Source organism: Ahaetulla prasina, chromosome 2, assembly GCF_028640845.1.
Source record: "Ahaetulla prasina isolate Xishuangbanna chromosome 2, ASM2864084v1, whole genome shotgun sequence".
Classification (NCBI taxonomy): domain Eukaryota; kingdom Metazoa; phylum Chordata; class Lepidosauria; order Squamata; family Colubridae; genus Ahaetulla; species Ahaetulla prasina.
The window spans coordinates 60,105,386-60,127,003 of NC_080540.1; the positions used below are offsets into that span (position 1 = coordinate 60,105,386).

The 21,618-nt window shown below is 38.4% G+C and overlaps 1 protein-coding gene across 8 annotated transcripts in view; it reads right to left on the minus strand.

Moving 5' to 3' along the window:
• Positions 1 to 1,123: 1,123 nt before the first annotated feature.
• The window catches only part of MGLL (monoglyceride lipase), a 183,543-nt gene continuing 163,048 nt past the window's right edge, over positions 1,124 to 21,618 (minus strand). For 3 of the 8 annotated variants that reach the window (XM_058167427.1, XM_058167428.1, XM_058167426.1), the window contains exons 7-9: positions 16,300 to 16,389; positions 8,885 to 9,100; positions 1,127 to 6,359 (exon numbers count right to left, since the gene is read on the minus strand). In XM_058167427.1, the coding sequence (XP_058023410.1) occupies positions 6,225 to 6,359; positions 8,885 to 9,100; positions 16,300 to 16,389 (441 nt within the window). In that variant the 3' untranslated portion in view covers positions 1,127 to 6,224. Of the gene's footprint in view, positions 6,360 to 8,884; positions 9,101 to 16,299; positions 16,390 to 21,618 lie in introns of all 8 variants that reach the window. The other 5 variants (XM_058167429.1, XM_058167431.1, XM_058167425.1 and 2 more) reach the window with 4 other exon arrangements.

Here is a 21,618-nt window from a genome sequence, read left to right on the forward strand (position 1 = left end):
CAAGAAAACCTCTATCTGACAAACCACATATCTGCAGTTTGGGAAGGAAGGGCTGAAGCAGGTGCTTGCCTTTTCATGTTTCTCTTTCTTATTTGTATAGTTATGACGTAGGAGAGGGAGCACAAAGCTGGACTATAGTTTGGCTCATTGAGACTCATTTTGTCAAGCTTTTTGGAACTCAAGATTTGCAATAGCTGGTATCTTTTTATTATTCAGTAATTAATTACATGCATCATTCCAAATTGCTTGGAATGTAGGTGGATAATAATAATTCCCCAAGCAACCGAGGGGTGAAATATACATACCTTCCTTACCGGTTCGGAAGTGCATAGGCTGCGCGCATGCACTCGCTTCACTTGCATCACATGAGCGTACAGACCTTCTGCGCATGCACAAAACACATTAAAAAACACATTTTTAAAGGAAAATAAAGTAATGATACCCAGGCAGGTGGGTGGAGCTTTGCTACCAGCCATGATCGCTAGCGGATCACATGATCCGGTTCGATCCGGTAGCATTTCACCCCTGAAGCAACTCCAAAAGTATTTAATAAAGTTTCATGGACAGGAACTGGTGCAGCAGGAGAGCTGTGGGCTGGATGTCACATGGTGGGGCCTAGGAGACCCTTTTTTGCTCTGGCTCTATCCTTTGGATCATCCTTCCCTCTGTGAATAGGTTACTCCCAGTCCTGCTGGCCTTCCAAAAATTTGGCTTTGTGCCTGGGCCTTGGGTATGTGAAGGGTTCGCCTTTTGGCTTTATTGCTGGTGATTTTATGGTCTCGGCTGCTGTGTTTTTTATATTATGCATGTTAATAGAATAGATGGCATCTATAGTGATCCGTGGATGATATAAAAATTGTATAAACAAGCACATTATGGTGTGAATGCTGGGAAAAGTATGGAGTGAATAAGAACTGTAGATTAAAAAAAACTAGGGATGGATGTGGAACTTCTGATAACCTTAGAAATAACAGTTCCGTATTGTGCAGAAAATTAAGTTCAACTTTTGTAGACTTTCTTTTCAAACACACAGTTATAGTTCTCCAGACCAGGTCAATTCTTTATTATTCCATTCTGCTTTTCCAAAAGTTTTGCTAGGAAGCCAAAGTACATAACATGGTATTAGGGAAAAATATGTCCCTATAGATTCTGTTATAGGCATGCCTGGTGTAGACTTTGGGTTTTATGTATCAAAAATAGATTGGTACAACGTATGGCTATTGTTCTGAACTTTCTACTGTAATTGAATGAATAGAAATAATCTCAAATAAGCCATATTCAGAAAACTTATCTTTTATTATTAATGTTCATATATATTTTTTCCTCAAAAGTATCTAAGTTATACATATGATCCTTGCTTTAGGTACAAGTAGTTCAAATGTGTGTATATATATATGAGTGTATAGTACTGAATAAACTGGAGCACAGAAACCAAACAAGAAGAAACAGTAATCAGAAATTACTTGGAAAAATAAGTATCTTGATAAGGTCATGTCATCAAAGTGATAGTGTGACTAATATAAAAAGAGCAGGCTCATTATAAAACATGGTTCCAGACATGTTATGAATAGGTAAATTGTCATGCCACATTTGTTGCATATAGTAGTGATATACATTAGTTACACGCAACTATTGCTGTCAGAGGAATTATGCTCTCAAGGGGAAACTGTTGATATATCAGCAGTGACTTGGAGCTGATACAATTCTAACCTTGTCTTCAGACTCTGTCTCAAACATACAGCTCTAGCTGCTTCTGTTAACCTCTTTTGCTTCCAGTGCAAGTAGATTTTACAGCAGATTCAGCCTATAGAATTTATACCCTACCTACCCAAATTCAATTCACCTGTCTCTATGTATGAAGGTCCTTCAGAGAGACTTATAGATTTACAGGACTGTAGAAATATAAAATATGTCAAGCACTTTATGGGCTATACTACCATTTGATAGAACAGAAATTGTACAGCTCTAAATCAGAACAGTACCAGATTTCTTCAGCTGCTTTAAAGCAGATTTAAAGTATATTTTTCTTTTGGTCCCGTGTAAGTCTTAACATAGCCACCTCTGGTTGTTCAGAACTGTCTTGAAAGGATGGGAAAGGGGGAGGGAGGGAGGGAGGGAGGGGGAGAGAGAGAGAGAGAGAGACAGAGAGAGAGAGAGAGAGAGACAGAGACAGAGAGAGACAGAGAGAGAAAGAAAGAAAGAAAGAAAGAAAGAAAGAAAGAAAGAAAGAAAGAAAGAAAGAAAGAAAGCTTCTTGAATATATGCCAAGAACGGTGGCAAAGAACATTTAGGGAGGCAACCTACCAGCCACTCCCCAAGTTAAAAGTCTATTATCCCCTTTCCATAGCAAATTCTCCAATTCCTTATTTAAACTAGCTTATACTTGGTAAGTTTAACTTCAGCTGAAAAAGCTGCAGTTTTACATAAGAACCTGAACTTAATTTTCAAACAAATGCCACTTTTACATTCAACCTTAAGAAATTGTAATTATTTAGGTATTTTTTTTAAAAAAGAATAAAACTGTTAAGATTTCACATACAATAGGGGTTGGATCTAACTTGGCAAAAATCAACTGCTCTTTCCCAAGCTTCTTGGGAGATAAAAGCCGAAGAAGCCTACAGGATTAGGGACTCTGGGACAATGGACAGTATTCTGACTGCCCCAACAAATATGTCTCTTCTAAAATAACTGAAAAGTAACTCCCACTGTCCTTATGATTCAGCCTCTTATTTCAGACCTATCCACACAACTCTGCTGAAAGCTGAATATAATTTCTAATACTTCTTTCTATATTGCTTCAGAACTCAGGAGTTGCAGCAGATACTCCCTCAACAAAGTTATTCAAAGGCACTGATCTTCAAACTTCTGACTGTAAGAAGGAACCAGTAAAGTCCTATCTTGCCTTATGTATAGGTGTTTCCGTTTTTAAATGTTTGCTGTCCAGAACAAGTAGTCCTAGTCTATATATATTTCACCATAGCCGAAATCCCAATACACTTGAACAGGTTAAGAATTAAACTAAATTGTACATCTTTGGAATAATCTCTATTATGATTGCCTTGAATCCTTGTTTCCATTTCTATACACCTCTTACTACATCCATAGTATAGCTAGTCTCCCCTTTTTTAAAGGCCTATCTTCCCCCTCCCCTCCGAAGAGACACTTTTGGTCATCCTCGGTCCTGCTCACGGAATGGGAAAAGGACCTCCCTCTCAAGTTACAGTAGCTCCCCATACATGGTGGGCAGGATCTTTCTTTTGTGCTATGGAATGATCCATAAAATCCATGCTACCAAGAATTAATTCAGGCTTGTCACTTTAGGCACCTTAATGATTTGCACACAGAGGCACAAAGCAGGCAACTGTTATTCCTACTGAGCTTCATTTGCAGATTCTTATATTTGGAATTACAGCTGTGTAGAGATCCATATGTGAAAGGCAAAATGTGATTCAGTGCATGACACCATCACATGCTCCAAATTTTACCCATCAACTCCAGATCTCTGCAAGCCCTATTAAGCATCTAGTACTTGCATTTTTACTAGAGGAAGGAGTAGAACCTATTAAAATATATCTGGATTGCAGAAATGCAGAATGATCACTATACAACAGCAAAAAGCTGTTATTATTTTGCTGCCATCTAATAGTCATTTGCATTTTTGCATCCCAACTGCTATCTTAAAAACTCTGTTTTACATGGGCTCAGTTAAAAACCTCTAATAATGATAACTGTGTGATTCTCCCACTCCCAAACTGGAAGATTAGCCAGAGAGTACATTCTAAGTATGGCAAAACTGCACCATTGGTATAGTCTTTAGCATGAGAGCTGGTTTCCAGAAAGACACCTTATTTTCAGGACTGTGTGTAGTATTTTTTTGCAATGCCTCAGAAAGATCTTATTACAAATTGAAGCACCGGTTAGAAAGCAGATTCCCTCCCCCCCACTGACTTTGGGTTACTTACTAGCGATATTAGCGTCTCTACTACCTACTGAGCTCTGATGTTCAAATTGATTAATGAATCTGCACTTATGAATCAGCCACTTGATTTCTAGGATGAGTAACAATTGCAGCCAAATAACTAGGTATTAAAGCTTTGTTATATTGGAAAGTAAACCATTCTCTCTCCTTCAACTTCTCAGCTCATCCATCTTAATTCTGGTAATTAAGAAGTATGGAAATCTCATGTTTTTACTAATGTTGTATCCTAGCACTCATTAGGCCATATTTTCCTTTCCAATTCACACTGGCCACATCAATTGGAACATTTGAAGGATACTTCAAATACACAGAAAGTACATGCAGGCAACAAAATCATGAGAATATGTGCCTGATGATTGCAAATAGGATTACTGCTTCTTGGGGAAAAATAGCTGCCTAGTTCTGTAGAGCATTAGGAAATTCAGATTTAGAAGTAGCCTGTAAATTGTACTGAATCCTCTCATGCAATAAATGTGTAGGGAGTTATAATTAAAAAAAATGGATTACAGGAAAAGACTATTTTACAAGAGATAATATAGAATTTCTTCCACCAAAAGAACTCATGAAAATGGTATTTGCTGCATAGCAAACATTTGATTACAATGGGCAGCTCCCTCATGTTTTTCTAGTGTTGCTGTTCTTCATTAAGTAATTAGTCACAATTAAGGCTGAAACCTCAATATCAGGTAAAATTGAGATTGCACACAGCTGCCTTGTTCCATTCATAAGTGTACTGAACCTTTATGTCTACCTTGCAAAACTCTAAATGACCAGTAGATGGAAGCAAAGAGATTCAGAAAACTATCTTTCTCTCTGCAGCCTTTAAAAGGTTGCCAAGATCTAGAAGCCCTAATTCAATTCCTTCATGCATATCTTACTCTTTTCACTGTATATCCTATATAATAATTGGCTTTCCACAACAATTTTCAGCAGTAACCTTCTCTGCTGATTAAGTGCTATTTGGAATTTTGCCTCTGGCTGCTGAAATAGCCCTTTTTTCAGCCTACCTACTGTTAACTTGCTGCAAAAGTTCAAATAGCCTCTAGATGGCAGTAGAGAGTTAGAATTATCTATCTATTTGGATTCTTGCAGCACAGTTATATTAGGTCCACTCTTTCTTCCTTCTCTTTGGTTTCCTTGCCTTCCAAGAGTCACTAATGGCTGGCCAACTTCTAAGTCAGAGTAGGAGCAGGAATTTGAGAACAAAGGAATTATTTCCCAACCTTCAAGTGGCAATGAATGGCCTTCTGTATATAAAAGGCAGTTCTCAGGCATAAAAGCTATTAGGCAAAGGAATGGCAGCCTTGGCATCTATTCCATATTGTACTCCTTCACTCCTCCTTAAGATATCTTTGAGAACCTACAGAAACTTTATATATTATTTTTTTTATTATTTCTCTCTTAAATATAACTTTCAGTTTTATACTTTAAGTTATCTGTAGCACAGGTAACAAAAAAGCAGCCCGAGTATTTACATTTCTTGCACTGAAAAATGATTTGGCTTCTGGAAGCAGCAGCATATTTTCAATGCTTTTAAGTCTTCTAGATACATTATTTTACATACTCTCATTTCTCTATGGTATCAACTCTGGGGCTAAATGTTAATGGTCTGAGTACAAACTACACCCTTTCAAAGTGCAAAACTGTGCTGTTCCTATTATCGAATGGTCTCTTCTTTCAAGGCCTTTTGGGGTTTGTATGGGGAGAAATCCTTTGGCCAGATTAATATTAGAATGTTGTGTCATGTTCTGAATTCCTCAGCCTCCTAGTCCTATCTCTGCCTGTCATATACTTGGTCCTATTAGAAGGCTTGAAAAATTTCAAAGAACAGGAGGGAAGAATTAAAATCTGGCAAGAGTAAAAATAGAATGCTGTGGAAGATGCCAAACTTTGAAACATTCCAAAAATTATTGCAATATAAAAAATTACCTCAGCACCTCAGGAACTCCTTGGGAAAACCGAAAACTAGGTTTGGTGAAAGACTGGACAAAATCCTTTAATACAATGGCACTCCTAGCTGGGAAGGCCATACTAATGTCTTTGCTAGCTCTTTCCTCTATAGAGTAAGGGCTTTAAATGGAGCATGGCATTCTCCTCCCATTCCACGCTGGGTTACACAGCAATTTCTTGTAAAAAAATAAGTTAATTCAGGAGCCCCTATAAGACCTTTCCCCTCAAAGAGAGGCTGTTAAAAGAAAAAAAAACCTTCCCTTCCCAGGATACCCCAACCACCAGACACAGGGTTTCAGAGTGGCTTTTGCTTAGATTGGTGGGCTTCCTCAGCTGCTCTCTGGCCAATCCATGTTTCTATTTCTTTAAAAACAGAAGTAGTCACATCAGGAAGCTCTTTGTGGAGAGCATGGAAGGCTTCGTCATATACCTGCAGAATATAAGAAAGGAAGTTGAAGGCCTATTGCAGATTACTTCTGATAGACCATTTTTCTAATAAAGACCTTTTGTGCCATTTTAATTTGCAATTCTGGCTACATCTTGTCCTATAGTTTAGTGATGGCTAACCGTTTTGCCATTGCATGCTAGGATGGGGGGGGGAAGGTTCATGCATGCACGGGCTCACACCCATAATTCTATGCGCCCCGCCCATGCACGCGCAACCCCCCCTGCTCTTGGCACGATGGCCCGGTAGGCCCGTTTTTCTTTCTCACCTGGCTCCAGTTCCTCTCTATATCTGGGGAGGGTGAAAACAGCCTTCCCCATCCCCTCAGAGGCCCTCTGGAGGCCTGAAACGGCCCATTTCCCAACTTCCAGTTGGATAAGAAGTGATGTTTTTTGCTCTCCCCAGCCTCCAGAGCCTCTCTAGGAGTCTCTGGAGGCTGGGGACAGCAAAAAATGTCACTTCCTGTCCAACCGGAAATTGAGAAACAGGCAATTTTGGGCCTCCAGAGGGCCTGGGGAAGGCTGTTTTCGCCCTCCCCAGATGCACAGAGAGGATCTGGAGCCAGGTGAGAAAGAAAAATGGGCCTTCCCCCCCACAACCCTGGAGGCAGGAAAGCATGGAAGGCTTGTTTCCCTACTTCTGGTGGGCCCAAAAGGCCCAAATATCAGCTGGCTGGTGTGTGCATGTGCACCAGAGCTGAGCTGGAGTGCCCACTGACGGTTGGCATGCACGCCATAGATTCGCCATCACAGCTATAGCTATTTAATTAACCCAATTTTTGAAGCATTATCTTTAATTAGGGAGCAATCTTGAGTTTTGTATTTGTAAATTTTTGCTTATTAGGAAGGTGGTTAGTACCTTAGAATATTTTAATCATATACTTTCCCCTAGTGCTCAGATGTGTTGTATAACACTCCTAAGAACAGTGCTAACACAGACACTTTAATCTTTCTCCATTCCAATATTTTTAGTGTCCATGAGTTAAACACATCAGGCATAGATACAGGAATTTCACTGAAGATTGCTCCTTTCATACATATTTATGTTTATATTTATAGAACTTTAGTAACAGCTTAGAAAATCCTGCTCATTTGCTGGAAGACATTTGCTGGTAAAAATCTCAAATATCTGATTAATAAAGTGTTATTGAAATATCATTAAGTATTTCATGCCCTATTTTGCCTGCTCTGTATATTCCACCTCTCACATACGACATCAAGAAAAAGATAATCAACTTTTAAAATGTTACATCTACAACTCTTTTCCATTCCTTCCATCTATGTTTTAGTCCTATGCCTTTATTTATCTCCAGCCACAATGTGGTTTTTTCTCCTAATACTTCCATTATTTTCTCTTCTGATTTGGAATTTCCTGTCTGAATGCCCATTTACTCAGTATACTCACAATAACCCTCTATGCCCAGTGACTCTATGAAAAATAACCTAATCTGTTCCTTATCTACAAAATACATTTAATATTTGTTTATATACTTAGTTACACTCATCACCCTGTCTTCTTATATAATCTCTTTTTATTCTCAAATTTCAAATAGAAACTATCTTTTGCTAATATTAAGTAAAGAATACACCATTTTTATAATTTACATGTCATCTGTTATGTTAGAATTCAGTCATCTCATCCATAAATGTCTACTGTCAAGTAATAATACTGTCTTTAAAATGTACATTGGTCCACCAACTCAAATCTATAAATATTTCTTATACATAGTAAAGGATGGCATGAGGAACTTCTAATCACGTTTTAGAATTTACAGTATACACAAGAGAAATCCTAAGGAAAATTCCTAAATATATTCACTGTGATGTTTTCAGTGTGTCCAGTTGCTCCAGTAGAGACTGGAAATTGTCTAACAGAGAAGAGAACAAGGGAGTTGGAACAGACTTTGGAGTTCTTCTGGTTCAACTCCCTGCTCAAGTAGGAAAATTTATACCATTTTAGACAAATGGTTATTTGTCTATGGGCAATACACAAATTTGAAATAGCCAAGGGGATGGATCATGCATTTTAAATAATCCTTTTTTTGATGCTGTTGTTCTATGCTATTTCCATGTGCAGTTTTGGAGGATTCTTGTATCTATTTCTGATTAAAAAATTAGGAGACTTCTGTCTCCTGAAATGCAATTTGCTTCTTTTAGGTATTCTTCTGGGCATTTTTACAGAAGTGAGATTTGTATAAACAGCCACTGTACTTGCTATTTTTGAGTGAATATATCTCATGTTTAAGTCTTGCTAAAATCAATGGGATTAATCAACCCTTAGTTAGTAAATGGGCTTTGAATTATGGTGAATGGAAGAAATTGAAAGTTTTACTTGAATATCATCCCAAAAGTTATTTCATCTAAGCCTTTACAGTATCTGAAAAACTAAAGCATGCCTATGTCTAGATTATTTTGTAAAATATCTGCTTAGATCAATACATCTGAATCACTGAACAGAAACAACCATAGAAACAATAATTGTTTGATCCTGCAAAAATTAAATAAGTTAACCTTGAATGTTTTATCCTGACTTGGGGCTGTATCCATCAACAAGTAAGACCCTCTGATGTCACAGAGTTTGTCCGGTGAACCATGGAGCACCAAGACGGGGAGAAACAGTTTAGGGAGAGAGCGTTCGATTTTGGCAATAGCATTCAGTAGCTGAATGACAAAGGAGACTTTCATGCCACCATGACAGACCAGGGGGTCTGAACGATAATTTTCAACCTGTTGGGAGTAAAATGACATGTCAGACATTTTTGCCAGCAAATAATCAACTTCTGATAAGCACTTTTTCTGCCATTTTGGAAGAAATATTTTTAAAGAGGATACATTTTAATAGTCAGATACCCTTTCACATTTGATTAGGTTGCAAATAAATGCCCTTCCCCTTTGAAACTTAATTTTTAATCTTATTTCAAATGTATATCGATGTCTGACAACGAACTATGTCCAAGCAATTCACAGTACACAGACTATGCGAATGGCCAAAAGATGAGTGCCCACTAGTAAGTGGCAGAAGGGAAACTAATTCTCTAGATTGGGGTGGGGAACTATGGCCCTTTTATGACTTGTAGACTTCAACTCCCAGAACTGATGAAGAAGGGAAGAAATTTGGTTTAGAATAGGGGTGTCAAACTCGCGTTGTCACATTGTTGTCACATGACATATCGTGACTTTTCCCCCTTCATTAAAACGGGAGTCAGCATAGCCAGTGCGTGACGCATCTGGCCCGCGAGTTTGATACCCCTGGTTTAGAAGGATTTTATTTTGCACACACGCGTTTAGGGAAGGGGCAAGAGAGAAATAAAATTATGCTAACAGAAAAAGTGTAAACTCTTTTTTGCAGCAGCCTGACATTTTTCACAGCAGTCCTGACATTTTTACCCAAATCCATTTGCCTTTTCCAATTTAAACAAAAATGCTGGGTTCTTCCAGCTACTTAGGATCTAACTCTAGCCTAAAAACTGCCCAGTTGTTTGGTGCTATTCTACAGCATCTCACATACAGAGGCAATGTAGCTCCAAGCTGTTTCACTTACTAAAAAGCAGCAGTTTGAAGCACTCTTGAAAGAAAAAAAATCACAAAGGAGTAGGTGATTGAATTGACAGACGTTCCCTTCCCACAGAGTAAAATGATATAAACTGGTATGACATACTCCCTTCGCCACCTCAGTACAAAGCCACAAATGCTAGGAGATGGTGTTTTTGTTTGTTTGTTCTTGACCCCTCACTCTGTTTTATACTGATATTTTAAAAACTCCTAGAAATACAAGAGACTCAACAGACGTGCAACTTTTGAAAGTTACTGATCCAGGTATGACATTAAGGGACACAGTGAAAGAACAGAAGAAAAATAACTAGAGATTACACTTGGTTTTTAAACTCTGATTTAGTGTAAATATGAACATGTTTGAAACAGTCAGCAAGATGTTGCAAATGGAGAGCTTTTGGAGAAAGGCTGTGGAGGATAATGATGATTTTAATGAGGGATGCAGAAAGGCAAGAAAGGACAAGTCAAAGATCTTTTTCATTACATTTCCTCTTTTCCAGTATTCAGTCTCCATTCATTAAGTTCTCTTAGCATCGTTTGCCCAGTTTTGCATACAATTAACGAACACAGTCCAGATTTTTCATTGAAGTTTTTTATAACTTAAAAAAACAACTCAGAACCACAGATTCTCTCTTCATCCAACCACCTTTAAAGGAAGGGTATTGAGAAGAACGAAATAATTTAATAGTGATATCCATGCTTTGTGTATACCTTAGTGTTTCTGCTCAGAAGTGTTGAATAGTACACCTATGTGTAACCTTCACTTAAAATCTATTCACAGTACAGGCAGTTCTTATTTAGTGAGTGCCCTGTACAGTGATTACAATCAATCTGCAACCTCATACAGAGATCGTGAACAAAAAGTAACTTTGCAAGTAAGCCTCACATTTATGATCTTCACAGGTCTGCAAAGCAAAGCGGAAGTAAGATCATAAGCACAAGCATGGTTTCACTTAGTGACCATTTCTGTTAATGGCTGACTTGCTGATCCCAATTGTTGTAGCTAAAAAAAGGATTACCTGTGGTTATTGGCTAATCACTGGCATTTATACTTAAGAATGAAATAATCAGAACTGTACTATATTTTAAATGTGACTCCATCCATTAATTTATTTACATACATTTTTTTTAATATCCAATCTGGGTTGTTTTTGTTTTTTTGGTTGCTGTAGCCCAGCAAATGAAAATCTCCAGTTAAAATTTCTGTTATCTGTATTCTATTTTGGGTAATTACACCAAGTTTAATTCTACATGGTTGCTGTGGTTTCACTGCTATTATCGCATTTTCTGTTTTTAATTACTTTATCAATTACAGAATGATTGGGCTTCCGTTAGGTGACAGCAATCATATATGACTCCTTGTTACAATCTGGTAGGCACCTAGGTTTTTTCCCCCCCCAGTTTGGATACAATAACTGTAATGCTAATATAATTCTGCTTCTTGACCTGGAAATACTAACAATTTTTAGAATTTATGTAACACTTCAATGTTCCCTCTAAGTCAGGGGTGCCAAAATCTCGGCTGTTTTAGTGAAGGGGAAAAAAGTCATATATCATGTGATAACAATGTGACGATGCAAGTTTGACACCTCTGCTCTATAAACTAAGCTCATATGCATTACACACTCTCCTTTAAACAAGGAACTAAATGGTTGCTAAATGAACATGTGGCTTTCAGGGGACAGGCTGGAAAGATCATGGTTGCTGCCCTGTCATTTAGATAAAATTTTCTTGGACAGCGTCCTGCACCTGATTAGTCCTCTCCCTCTGCACAGGACAGAGATTACTTAAACAAGCTCTCTCCCTGAGCTGCCTTTCTCTGCAGTGCAGCCTTTTCCTAAAAAATGCTAACCACAAGTTAACAAGCTCAGCTCTGTGACCTTACTTAGTTCACTAGAACCTTACATCAGTCTGTGCTGCTCCCTGAAAGTGATCGGATCTTATTTAGTTTCACACTTGTGTTGCCAAGTACACAAAATTTGGTTGTAAATGCACATTGTTCTGAAAATGTTTTTTTTTAAATGTTTGTAAAAGTTTGCTCAATGACATAGTTGCTAAATGAGGAATAGCTTTATCCCAGTATTTGTTACAATCATAGTTGTTTGAAGATTTCTAATGCATACAGTAGTTTCTGCCTTCAGCATATATTTACAAATTACTGCCTCAAGCTTAGTATGAACCAGTGAGGAGTGCAATTTATATATGCATGTGTGCAAACATGTATGTGGAAATAGTTGACTTCCATCCAGTCTTTAAAGTAACTTCTGTACACTTTATTATTTTCTTTTCATAGAATACTTTCAGATTTTGTTTTGGAGATTTCTAAGAACCTCTTTAAGGTCCTTAGCATTTTTGAGCTAATTAAATGTTAAGGTCCTTAACATTTTTGAGCTAATAAAACTTTTTCACTCTGATACTCCTCAGTAACATCAGACCATATTTGCTCTGCAAATCCAAATCAGTTGTGTCCTTAAGCCACCCAGAGACACACATGTGAGATGCAATATATAAATTAAACAGAGGATAATATAGTATCTTTGATTTATTGTATGTGAGATCAAAAAAAAAAAGATCAAGAGGTCTTTACCATGATTTTGATCACCTTTGGTGTCATGATAATTTGTCTAAGTTTTCATAGAGTTTATTTCCAATTGTACTGGACATTATTTGGTGTTATAGGATTTTTATAATATTGCTTGTAGAAATACAATATAAATGTATTATTAATAATATTTAATTGTCTGACAGATCTATATACTCTTAACAAAAGGATACAAATGAAACTCTTCTTAGAGTACCATCTTAGCTGTTCCCATGTGGTTGTTATTCCTATGGTGCCTATTCTACATTATCTTGTGACTGGATTAAAGCTTGGATATGAGTTGCTGTGATATAAAAAGCCAAGCATAATGTCTTAAATTATTCCACCTTATATTCACAGTGTAGGAACTGTATCTTGGCTGCTCCCCATGTTCAAATTTGGTATACTAATGACATTTATAGACACGTACTGTAGTCACAATGCAAGTTCATTTAACTATCTAACAGTAACAGACTTGGAAGGGACCTTGGAGGTCATCTAGTTCAACCCCCTGCTCACGCAAGAGACCTGTACTAGGGATTCGAACCGCTGACCTTTCTGATCGACAAGCTCAGTGTCTTAGCCACTGAGCCACCTAGTCATCTGTATGTATCTGGATTCAAACAGAAATAGGATCACAATCTTCAGTTTACAACTAAAAGTACAATAAAGGAGATCTCTCCCTAAGGCAGGCAAAACCGAAAATAATTGTGTCGAACAGCAATGCTGCCTTATCTTTTATATGACCTATTTTTGGGGTCTACTATCTTCCAGATGTTTCACACTTCAACTCTAAGGAGTTCCATCTTGTTTGAATCTCATTAGTAGCCAAAGAATTATGAAGGGCACCAGGTTGGGGAACACTTCTCCAGCACATAACAAAAGAATTGAGATTTTGAATTATGCATCTGATTTAACTAACCAGAAGGGGGAGAAAACCTAAAATGTCTCAAATCCTTCTACATTTCAGTTTGTGCTTTAAAAACCAAACTGCTATGAACACAAACAAATCAGGAAATTCTTGGAGACTATCCCAATGATATTTATAGAGACTAGAAATTGGTCTGCCTGATGAATATATTCAACATGTAAATAGTGGCTGTTCCCAGCACAATCTGAACTTGTATTCTGCAAAATTGAATGTGGGTGATATTATGAAGCTGGAGACTTATTTCTGTCAAACTGCAGATCTTTTAAATACTGCTTTTTAGAAGAAAACTAAAAGTAGCAGATAAAATAATATGGTGTTACAATCCAGGCCAAACTTTATGTTCTTAAATATCTGTAAAGCTGCTCTGTATAGTAGGAAGGTATCTCAAGGTGAATGGCTACTAGAAACACAAAAGCAGTTCATTTAGTAATCTGCTTAAAAGATGTATCCAGAACCATTTTACTACATCATTCGGCTTTGATTGCATATATAATTTCTTGGGCATTTTGGCATGGCATTTTATCTAAATTTTCATACTCACATAGAAAAATATACAGCCAGGCCTTATATAAAGGCAACATCTTTAGGCTCATAGGACAACTTCCCTAATATCCTGAAGGCATTGAGTCTGGTAATATATAGGTGTCCTCAGGAGTAAAACAGAGGAAGGGGACCATTTGAGAATAGGTATCGTAACAGAAATCTGACAACTGACATTCTTTCACCAGATGTGGAAAGTAAAGGCAGAATTTGTAACTATGTGAGTCACATTATTTAATCTGCCTTTCATTCAGGAGCACCAGGACACAAATTCCTTCTTCCTAATAAACCACCCTGTGAAGTAGATTGGGCTGAAAGAATGGCTAGACAAAGTGACCCAATTGAGAATGGACCAGAGCCGGCATATCTATGCAGTCATTCAACCTCACAGTAGCTACTGTGAAAGTCTGAGATAATAACAGTAGTAAAACAGAGGACTGATTTCTATTAAATGATCTTTACTGAGAATAAATAGCAGTCATGGCATTTTCTGAGTTCCTAGATACTCATGACAGTAGTGTTATATAGCAGATGCTATAAAGCACTGCACACCAAGACAACTAGACACAAGAACTGTTTTTTCCTGAACGCCATCACTCTGTTAAACAAATAATTCCTTTAACACTGTCAAACTATTCAATAAGGCTGCATTACTATTATTATTAGTCTTCTCACCGTTCCTATCACCCATCTCCTCCCACTATGACTGCATGACTGTAACTTTGTTGCTTGTATCCTTATGATTTATATTGATCTTGATTGTTTCCTGATTGCTTATTTGTATTCTATGACTATCATTAAGTGTTGTACCTATGATTCTTGACGAATATATCTTGTCCTTTTATGTACACTGAAAGCATACGCACCAAAGACAAATTCCTTCTGTGTCCAATCACACTTGGCCAATAAAGAATTCTATTCTATTCTAAGACTTATTTCTGATACATAGATTACTATGCCTCTGTCCTTCAGCTGAACCATTGTTCAGAACACGGTCCGAGACAGATTTACCCATACAACTAAATTTGTAATAATATTTCCCCCCCAAGTGTTTTAACTTATCTTCCTGAAGCTAATGTTTTGACCTTCACGTTAAACATATGTATTAAATATAATGGGCTGAACATGTTTGAGCATTTTATTATTACTGCATTTGTGGTATTCTGTTTCTATATGGATGTCATACTTCCTCTCAACATTACCAACATCAGAATTTCATCAGCATACATTAATCTTTAACGGGACTTAAAAAATAGAAAAAAAATGGCCAAAGGTGAAAATGTACTCGTTATACTTCATGACTACTGACAAAGTGGCATTTTTAAAATCTGCATGTATTTTTATACTTGGTTAGCCACTGAGACTCTGGTACTTGCAGCTGCAGCAGCATACAAGACTGATCAATAAATTAGAATATAAGGATAAATTAACATTTGCCAATCATGTACTCACTTGTGTCAGAGAGACCTAAATCATTTAAATGTATTGTAATGTTTCTACAGCAAGCTAAACACCGTATCTTTTCTTCCTTCAAAACAGTCATGGCAAAACCATTATTGTTGCAATGATTCATGTTATGTTTTTTTCTCCACTCTCATCAAAACACTTATCTCTAGCATAAATGAAAGATGGAAGGTCACACAGACTGAAAGAATCAGATGTACCTCACAGATTTTACACAAATACATCAACCAGTACAGACAATCCTTTCTGTGATTTCTCTTCCTTACTTCAGACTACTGATAAGAATAACTGGAGAGGAGCCCATTTTAGTCTCTGTAATACAGGTAGTCCTCGACTTACAAACATTTGTTTAGTGGCTATTAAAAGTTACAACGGCACTGAAAAAAGTGACTTCTGAGAGTTTTTTTTCCCATTTAGGACCCATGGTCACATGATCAAAATTCAAATGCTTGGCAACCGGGGTCGTATTTATGATGATATGCATGTCCTGGGATCATGTGATCACTTTTTGCAACCTTCTAATAAGCAAAGTCAATGGGGACACCAGATTCATTTAATAACCGGGTTACTAATTTAACAGTTGTAGTGATTCACTTAACAGCTGTGGCAAGGAAGGTCATAAAATGGGGCAAAGCTCATTTAACAAATGTCTCACTTAACAACATACATTTTGGGCTCAATTGTGGTCGTAAATTGAGGACTACCTGTACTGTAGGTATATTCTATTCCCTCTAGTTCTATTTCTTTGATTTGTACGAAGATGGAATTACTCACTTATGATCTAGTTATACTGAATAGGAAAGAGCCAAAGGCAATCACAAGGCAATACACTGATTTTCAGGGCAATACAATTCTCACCTCTTTCTTATTCCGGGAAATGACATTTGGATCAATAGATCCCAGAGACAAGTTTGGCAGAACAAAGTTAAGTACTTTAGCTGCAAATACCTGAGGGAGAAAAATATAATTAATATTTTGGAAGGCAAGAAGAATTATAGAAGTCAGTTTTTCAGATGGCAGAAACTTTTTTTTTTAGCTTAACCACTACATTGTTACTTCATTCCAGCTGAGGATCTGCTCCTGAATGCCAACAAATGGATTTATTCCAAATGTGCCAGAAAGGCTGAAAAGATTCTCAGACTATTTATAAGGGAAAGCTTGATGCAACTGGCGTTATTGCCCAAAACCTCTTTGTCCAACTTTAGGACTCTTACATTTCTTCCTGACAACAAAAAAGGGAAGGAATCCTGGCTGAAGAAGTTGAGAAAAAGCCAGGTTTTCCCCTCTTCAAGGGTTGTTTGCCAGGGTTCCTTCTTGTTGCTATTCACTTTGTATTTTAGTTTCCTATAGTGACAATTGTAGCTTATGTGATTTACAGTATAGTTCTTTAAACATGGTAAACACATTCTGTAGCAAGGATACAAATAAAGACAAAAATGTGTACACATTGACTAAAGAGATCTATTGCACAGCTAATTTTTGGGAGTTAAATACAAAAATATGAAGATGCCAAAAGAAGAAAAGAAAATACTTCAAAAAATTCTACTAATCGGATTCTATAACTGATCCCAATGCTAAATAATCTCTGATCTTCTGTAGATTACATTCTAATTAAGTGGTCATCATTTAAAAACAACCTTAGGCAAGAAAATACTTTGCCAAGCCTATTTTAAGGACACATTCATTACTGCATGCAGTAATGTTTCCTGAAAATGTAAAATGAAATCTGTGACCTTGATTTTCTATGAATCCATTAAATGTAATGATATCCATAACATTCTCTGATCCTCCTGCATCAAAGATTGCTACGGACTGTGGGAAAAATATATTGTATTCATGTTAAAAAAATAAAGTTTTCCCAGAATAGAAAGTTTCAAAGTGACACAATTGCAGAGGGGTCTATGACAGCTCGCCACAGCCAACTCACCATGACCAACTCGCCGTAGCCAACTTGCTGAGGCTAACTCACCACGGCCAACTCACCACGGGACAACTTGCTGCGGGACAAGAGTTAGACTAATATCGAAGAAATAGTGGAATAGAATCATGAAGATGATTCTAGATGATCCAAAGAAAGGATACCAAAGAAGGGACAAAATGAAATGTGAATGTCAAAAATTAAAATATTTTAAAAAGTATTTTAAATAGTTAAATTGAATTGTTGAATTGTTCCACAGTGAGTTATTTTGTGGCAAGTTGGCCATGGGGAATTTTCCCGTGGCGAGTTGGGTGTGGCGAGTTGCACCATTCCGATTTCAGAGGCATTTACAGGAAACGCAAGTGACATTGCCCCAGCCTGCAGAGGGCTCTATGTTGTGAAGTGCAGCTGTGGCATCTAATACTCCCCCTAGGACACTCCAACTTTTCACCAAATCAGATTTTGTTGGTTTAATACCTCCAATCTTTTTCCCTCCATTTTGCTGAATGTTTAAGGTAATGAAGAGTTCTCTTCCTAATACAGTGCAACTTCATTTTATTGTACCCCAGTTTACTGGACTTTGAAGGCAAGGAACAGAACTTTTACCTGAAGTAGTACAGATGATTTAGTTAAATTACCATAATTTGTGTGAATTTACATCATTATATGATAAGCCTAATGACATGAACTGAAAACAAATGACAAATTATATAATTGGCATTATTACATAAGTGACATAAATTTGGATTTAATGGACATTCAGGCTTAATGGACATGCTCTCCTGCCTAATGGTTTATTAAACTGATGTTTTCATGTACAAATATTGTCTGTTAACTTTTGAATTTTTCAGAATATAAGTAGTTTTATTCTTTTGATTGCTAATATACCCTATCCAAACATATTAGGAGTCAGGCTATTAGAAAAGGTGCTTTATTAAGTTACTTCTTCACAAATTAATGACAATTATCCATATTGGAGAGATGCCCTTCTCACAAAAATAAGCTTATTAATGAATGTTTGAAAAGCAGGCTCTGTAATATTCAACTATTAAAAACGTAGCCAATCATATCTGTGAGATAAAGATATTGCTAATCCTCACTCCCATCAGCCTTCCTTTGTTAGATACCTCTTGAATAAGCAAGATCAGCAGCTAATTTAATGCTCTAATTGTAAGTAGTCGTAGCAGTTATTACATAACAATTTGCTTTGAATTGCATTCATCCAAACTTCTCCTAAGCAAGCAGTTTTCATTAAAGCTTGGTAAAGTGCTGAATAGACTGGGTGGCTGTACACCCAGGTTGTTGCTGTTGCCATCGCTGCAGCTGCTACCTACCTAATTTATGGGGCAACATTCCAAATTAGGAGCAGGGAGGAGTAAAAATGTAGCTCCTTTCAGCAACCCTTTAAAGAAGGTTTTTCATGAGCCCATGGAAAAGTTCAACTACTTTAAAGAGTTGCTAACAAGAGACAACTGTAATGAGAATCATTGACCCAAGAGAGTTTTACAAGTTTTTGCAGCACATAGTTTAATAAATAAAGGTCTAGGGAGAAAGAACACAGATAGTCCTTGACTTATGGAAGTTTATTCAGTGACCTTTCGAAGTTACAACAACACTGAAAAAAAGGTGACTTATGACAATTTTTCACACTTATGACCACTGCAGCATGCCCATGGTCATGTGATTTATATTTGGATGCTTAATAACTGACTCACATTTATGACGGTTGCAGTGGCCAAGAGTCATGTGATCCCCTTTTGCAACCTTTTGACAAGTAAAGTCAATTGGAAAACCATAATTCACTTAACCAATATGGCAAGAAGTCATAAAATGGGGCAAAACTCACTTAACAAATTTCTCACTTTGCAACATAAATTTTGGGCTCAATTGTTTATTTATTTATTTATTTATTTATTAATCAAACTTATATACCGCACCATCTCCCGTAGGACTCAGGGCGGTTCACAGGCATATTAAAACAGTATAATAAATAAACATTAAAACCCAATTAAAACTAAATATTATCATGGCCTGATCACTAAAACAGTAAAACCTATAAAAACCCCATTAAAATATGCTAAAACCTTCTATCTTAGGCTAGTCCTGCACGCTGAAACAATAGAGTCTTCAGTTCACGTCTGAAGGTCCGGAGGTCGGGTAGTTGTCGTAATCCTGGAGGAAGCTCGTTCCACAGAGCTGGTGCCGCCACAGAGAAGGCCCTCCCCCTGGGGGCCGCCAACCTACATTGTTTGGTCGACGGCACCCTGAGGAGGCCCACTCTGTGGGAGCGCACAGGTCGTTGGGAGGCAATCGGCGGCAGAAGGCGGTCTCAAGGTATCCCGGTCCTAAGCCATGGGCGCTTTAAAGGTGGTAACCAAGACCTTGAATTGCACCCGAAAGACTACCGGTAGCCAGTGTAGGCCACGCAGGATAGGTGTTATATGGGAGCAACGCGGTGCTCCCTCTATCACCCGCGCGGCCGCATTCTGGACTAACTGGAGCCTCCGGGTGCTCTTCAAGGAGCCCCATGTAGAGAGCATTGCAATAGTACAGGCGGAAGTGACGAGGCGTGAGTGACTGTGCGCAGGCGTCACGGTCAAGGAAGGGGCGCAACTGGCGAATCAGATGGACCTGATAGAATGCTCCCCTGGCGACGGCTGTCAAATGATTCTCTAAGGACAGCCGATCGTCCAGGAGGACGCCTAAGTTGCGCACTCCCTGGGGGGTCAGTACTTCCTCCCCACAGTCAGTGATGGTGTAAGCTGACTGTACCGGGACGCCGTACCCACAGCCACTCTGTCTTGGAAGGGTTGAGTTGGAGCCTGTTCCTCCCCATCCAGACCCGCACAGCCTCAAGGCACTGGCCCATCACCTCGACAGCCGTTGGGGTGGTTCGTGGAAATGTACAGCTGCGTATCATCAGCGTACAGATGATAATCCACCCGAAACCACGGATAACCTCACCCAGCGGCCGCATTCTGGACTAACTGGAGCCTCCGGTGCTCTTCAAGGAGCCCCATGTAGAGCATTGCAATAGTACAGGCGGGAAGTGACGAGGGCGTGAGTGACTGTGCGCAAGGCGTCACGGTCAAGGAAGGGGCGCAACTGGCGAATCAGATGGACCTGATAGAATGCTCCCCTGGCGACGGCTGTCAAATGATTCTCTAAGGACAGCCGATCGTCCAGGAGGACGCCTAAGTTGCGCACTCCCTCCCTGGGGGTCAGTACTTCCTCCCCCACAGTCAGTGATGGTGTAAGCTGACTGTACCGGGACGCCGGTACCCACAGCCACTCTGTCTTGGAAGGGTTGAGTTGGAGCCTGTTCCTCCCCATCCAGACCCGCACGGCCTCAAGGCACCGGCCCATCACCTCGACAGCTTCGTTGGGGTGGTTCGGGGTGGAAATGTACAGCTGCGTATCATCAGCGTACAGATGATAATCCACCCCGAAACCACGGATAACCTCACCCAGCGGCTTCATGTAGATGTTGAACAGGAGAGGCGAGAGAAATTGTGGTCATAAGTTGAGGACTATCGGCATACAATACTCTTATCAGGTCTGCTTACTTGATCTGATACATCACAGTGTACAATATCAATAAGATGATAGTGCATGGTATGTGACATACATGACTGTTCATAAACTATCAAGGGGAGGAAATTTCTCCACAACAGGAAATTATTGTAGGATGAGAATAAGCTCCATGAATGAGTCCATAATCTAGCTGTGGAGCTGGTTGTTAATTTTTCCTTGCCAAACTTAATAAAGTTTAAGCACCACCTATTTAAAATAATTATTTTTAGAACTGTCTTTTGAAATGAAGCTAAAATAATTTGAAACCCACACCAAAAAACACCCCCATATCCATCACTCTAGTCAACCCAGTAGAGGCTGGTACAGAAGCTGAGGTCTCGATGGTTCTAAAACACCTCCAAAAATTGTTACCAGATTTCATTTTTAATATGACTGAAAGGGGAAGCTGATTAAATACAGGAGAGGAGAGCAATCCTATTAACTGCATTCAACTGTGGAAATAAATTGTTGTCTTGGCCCCACCAATTGCATTTTGGAGTACTTTGGAATTTGGTATTTTGGAATACCACTGAAAGCTTAAGAGTGGCTTTCTGCCCAGAGAAAACTGCACACTCTGTGCTAAACTATGAATGGTTTTAACCATGCCTTCTGAACATGTCACAGGGCTTCATCACTCAAACATCATGGTTTACAAACCACAAAGAGTTCACACACCAGGCTAAGCA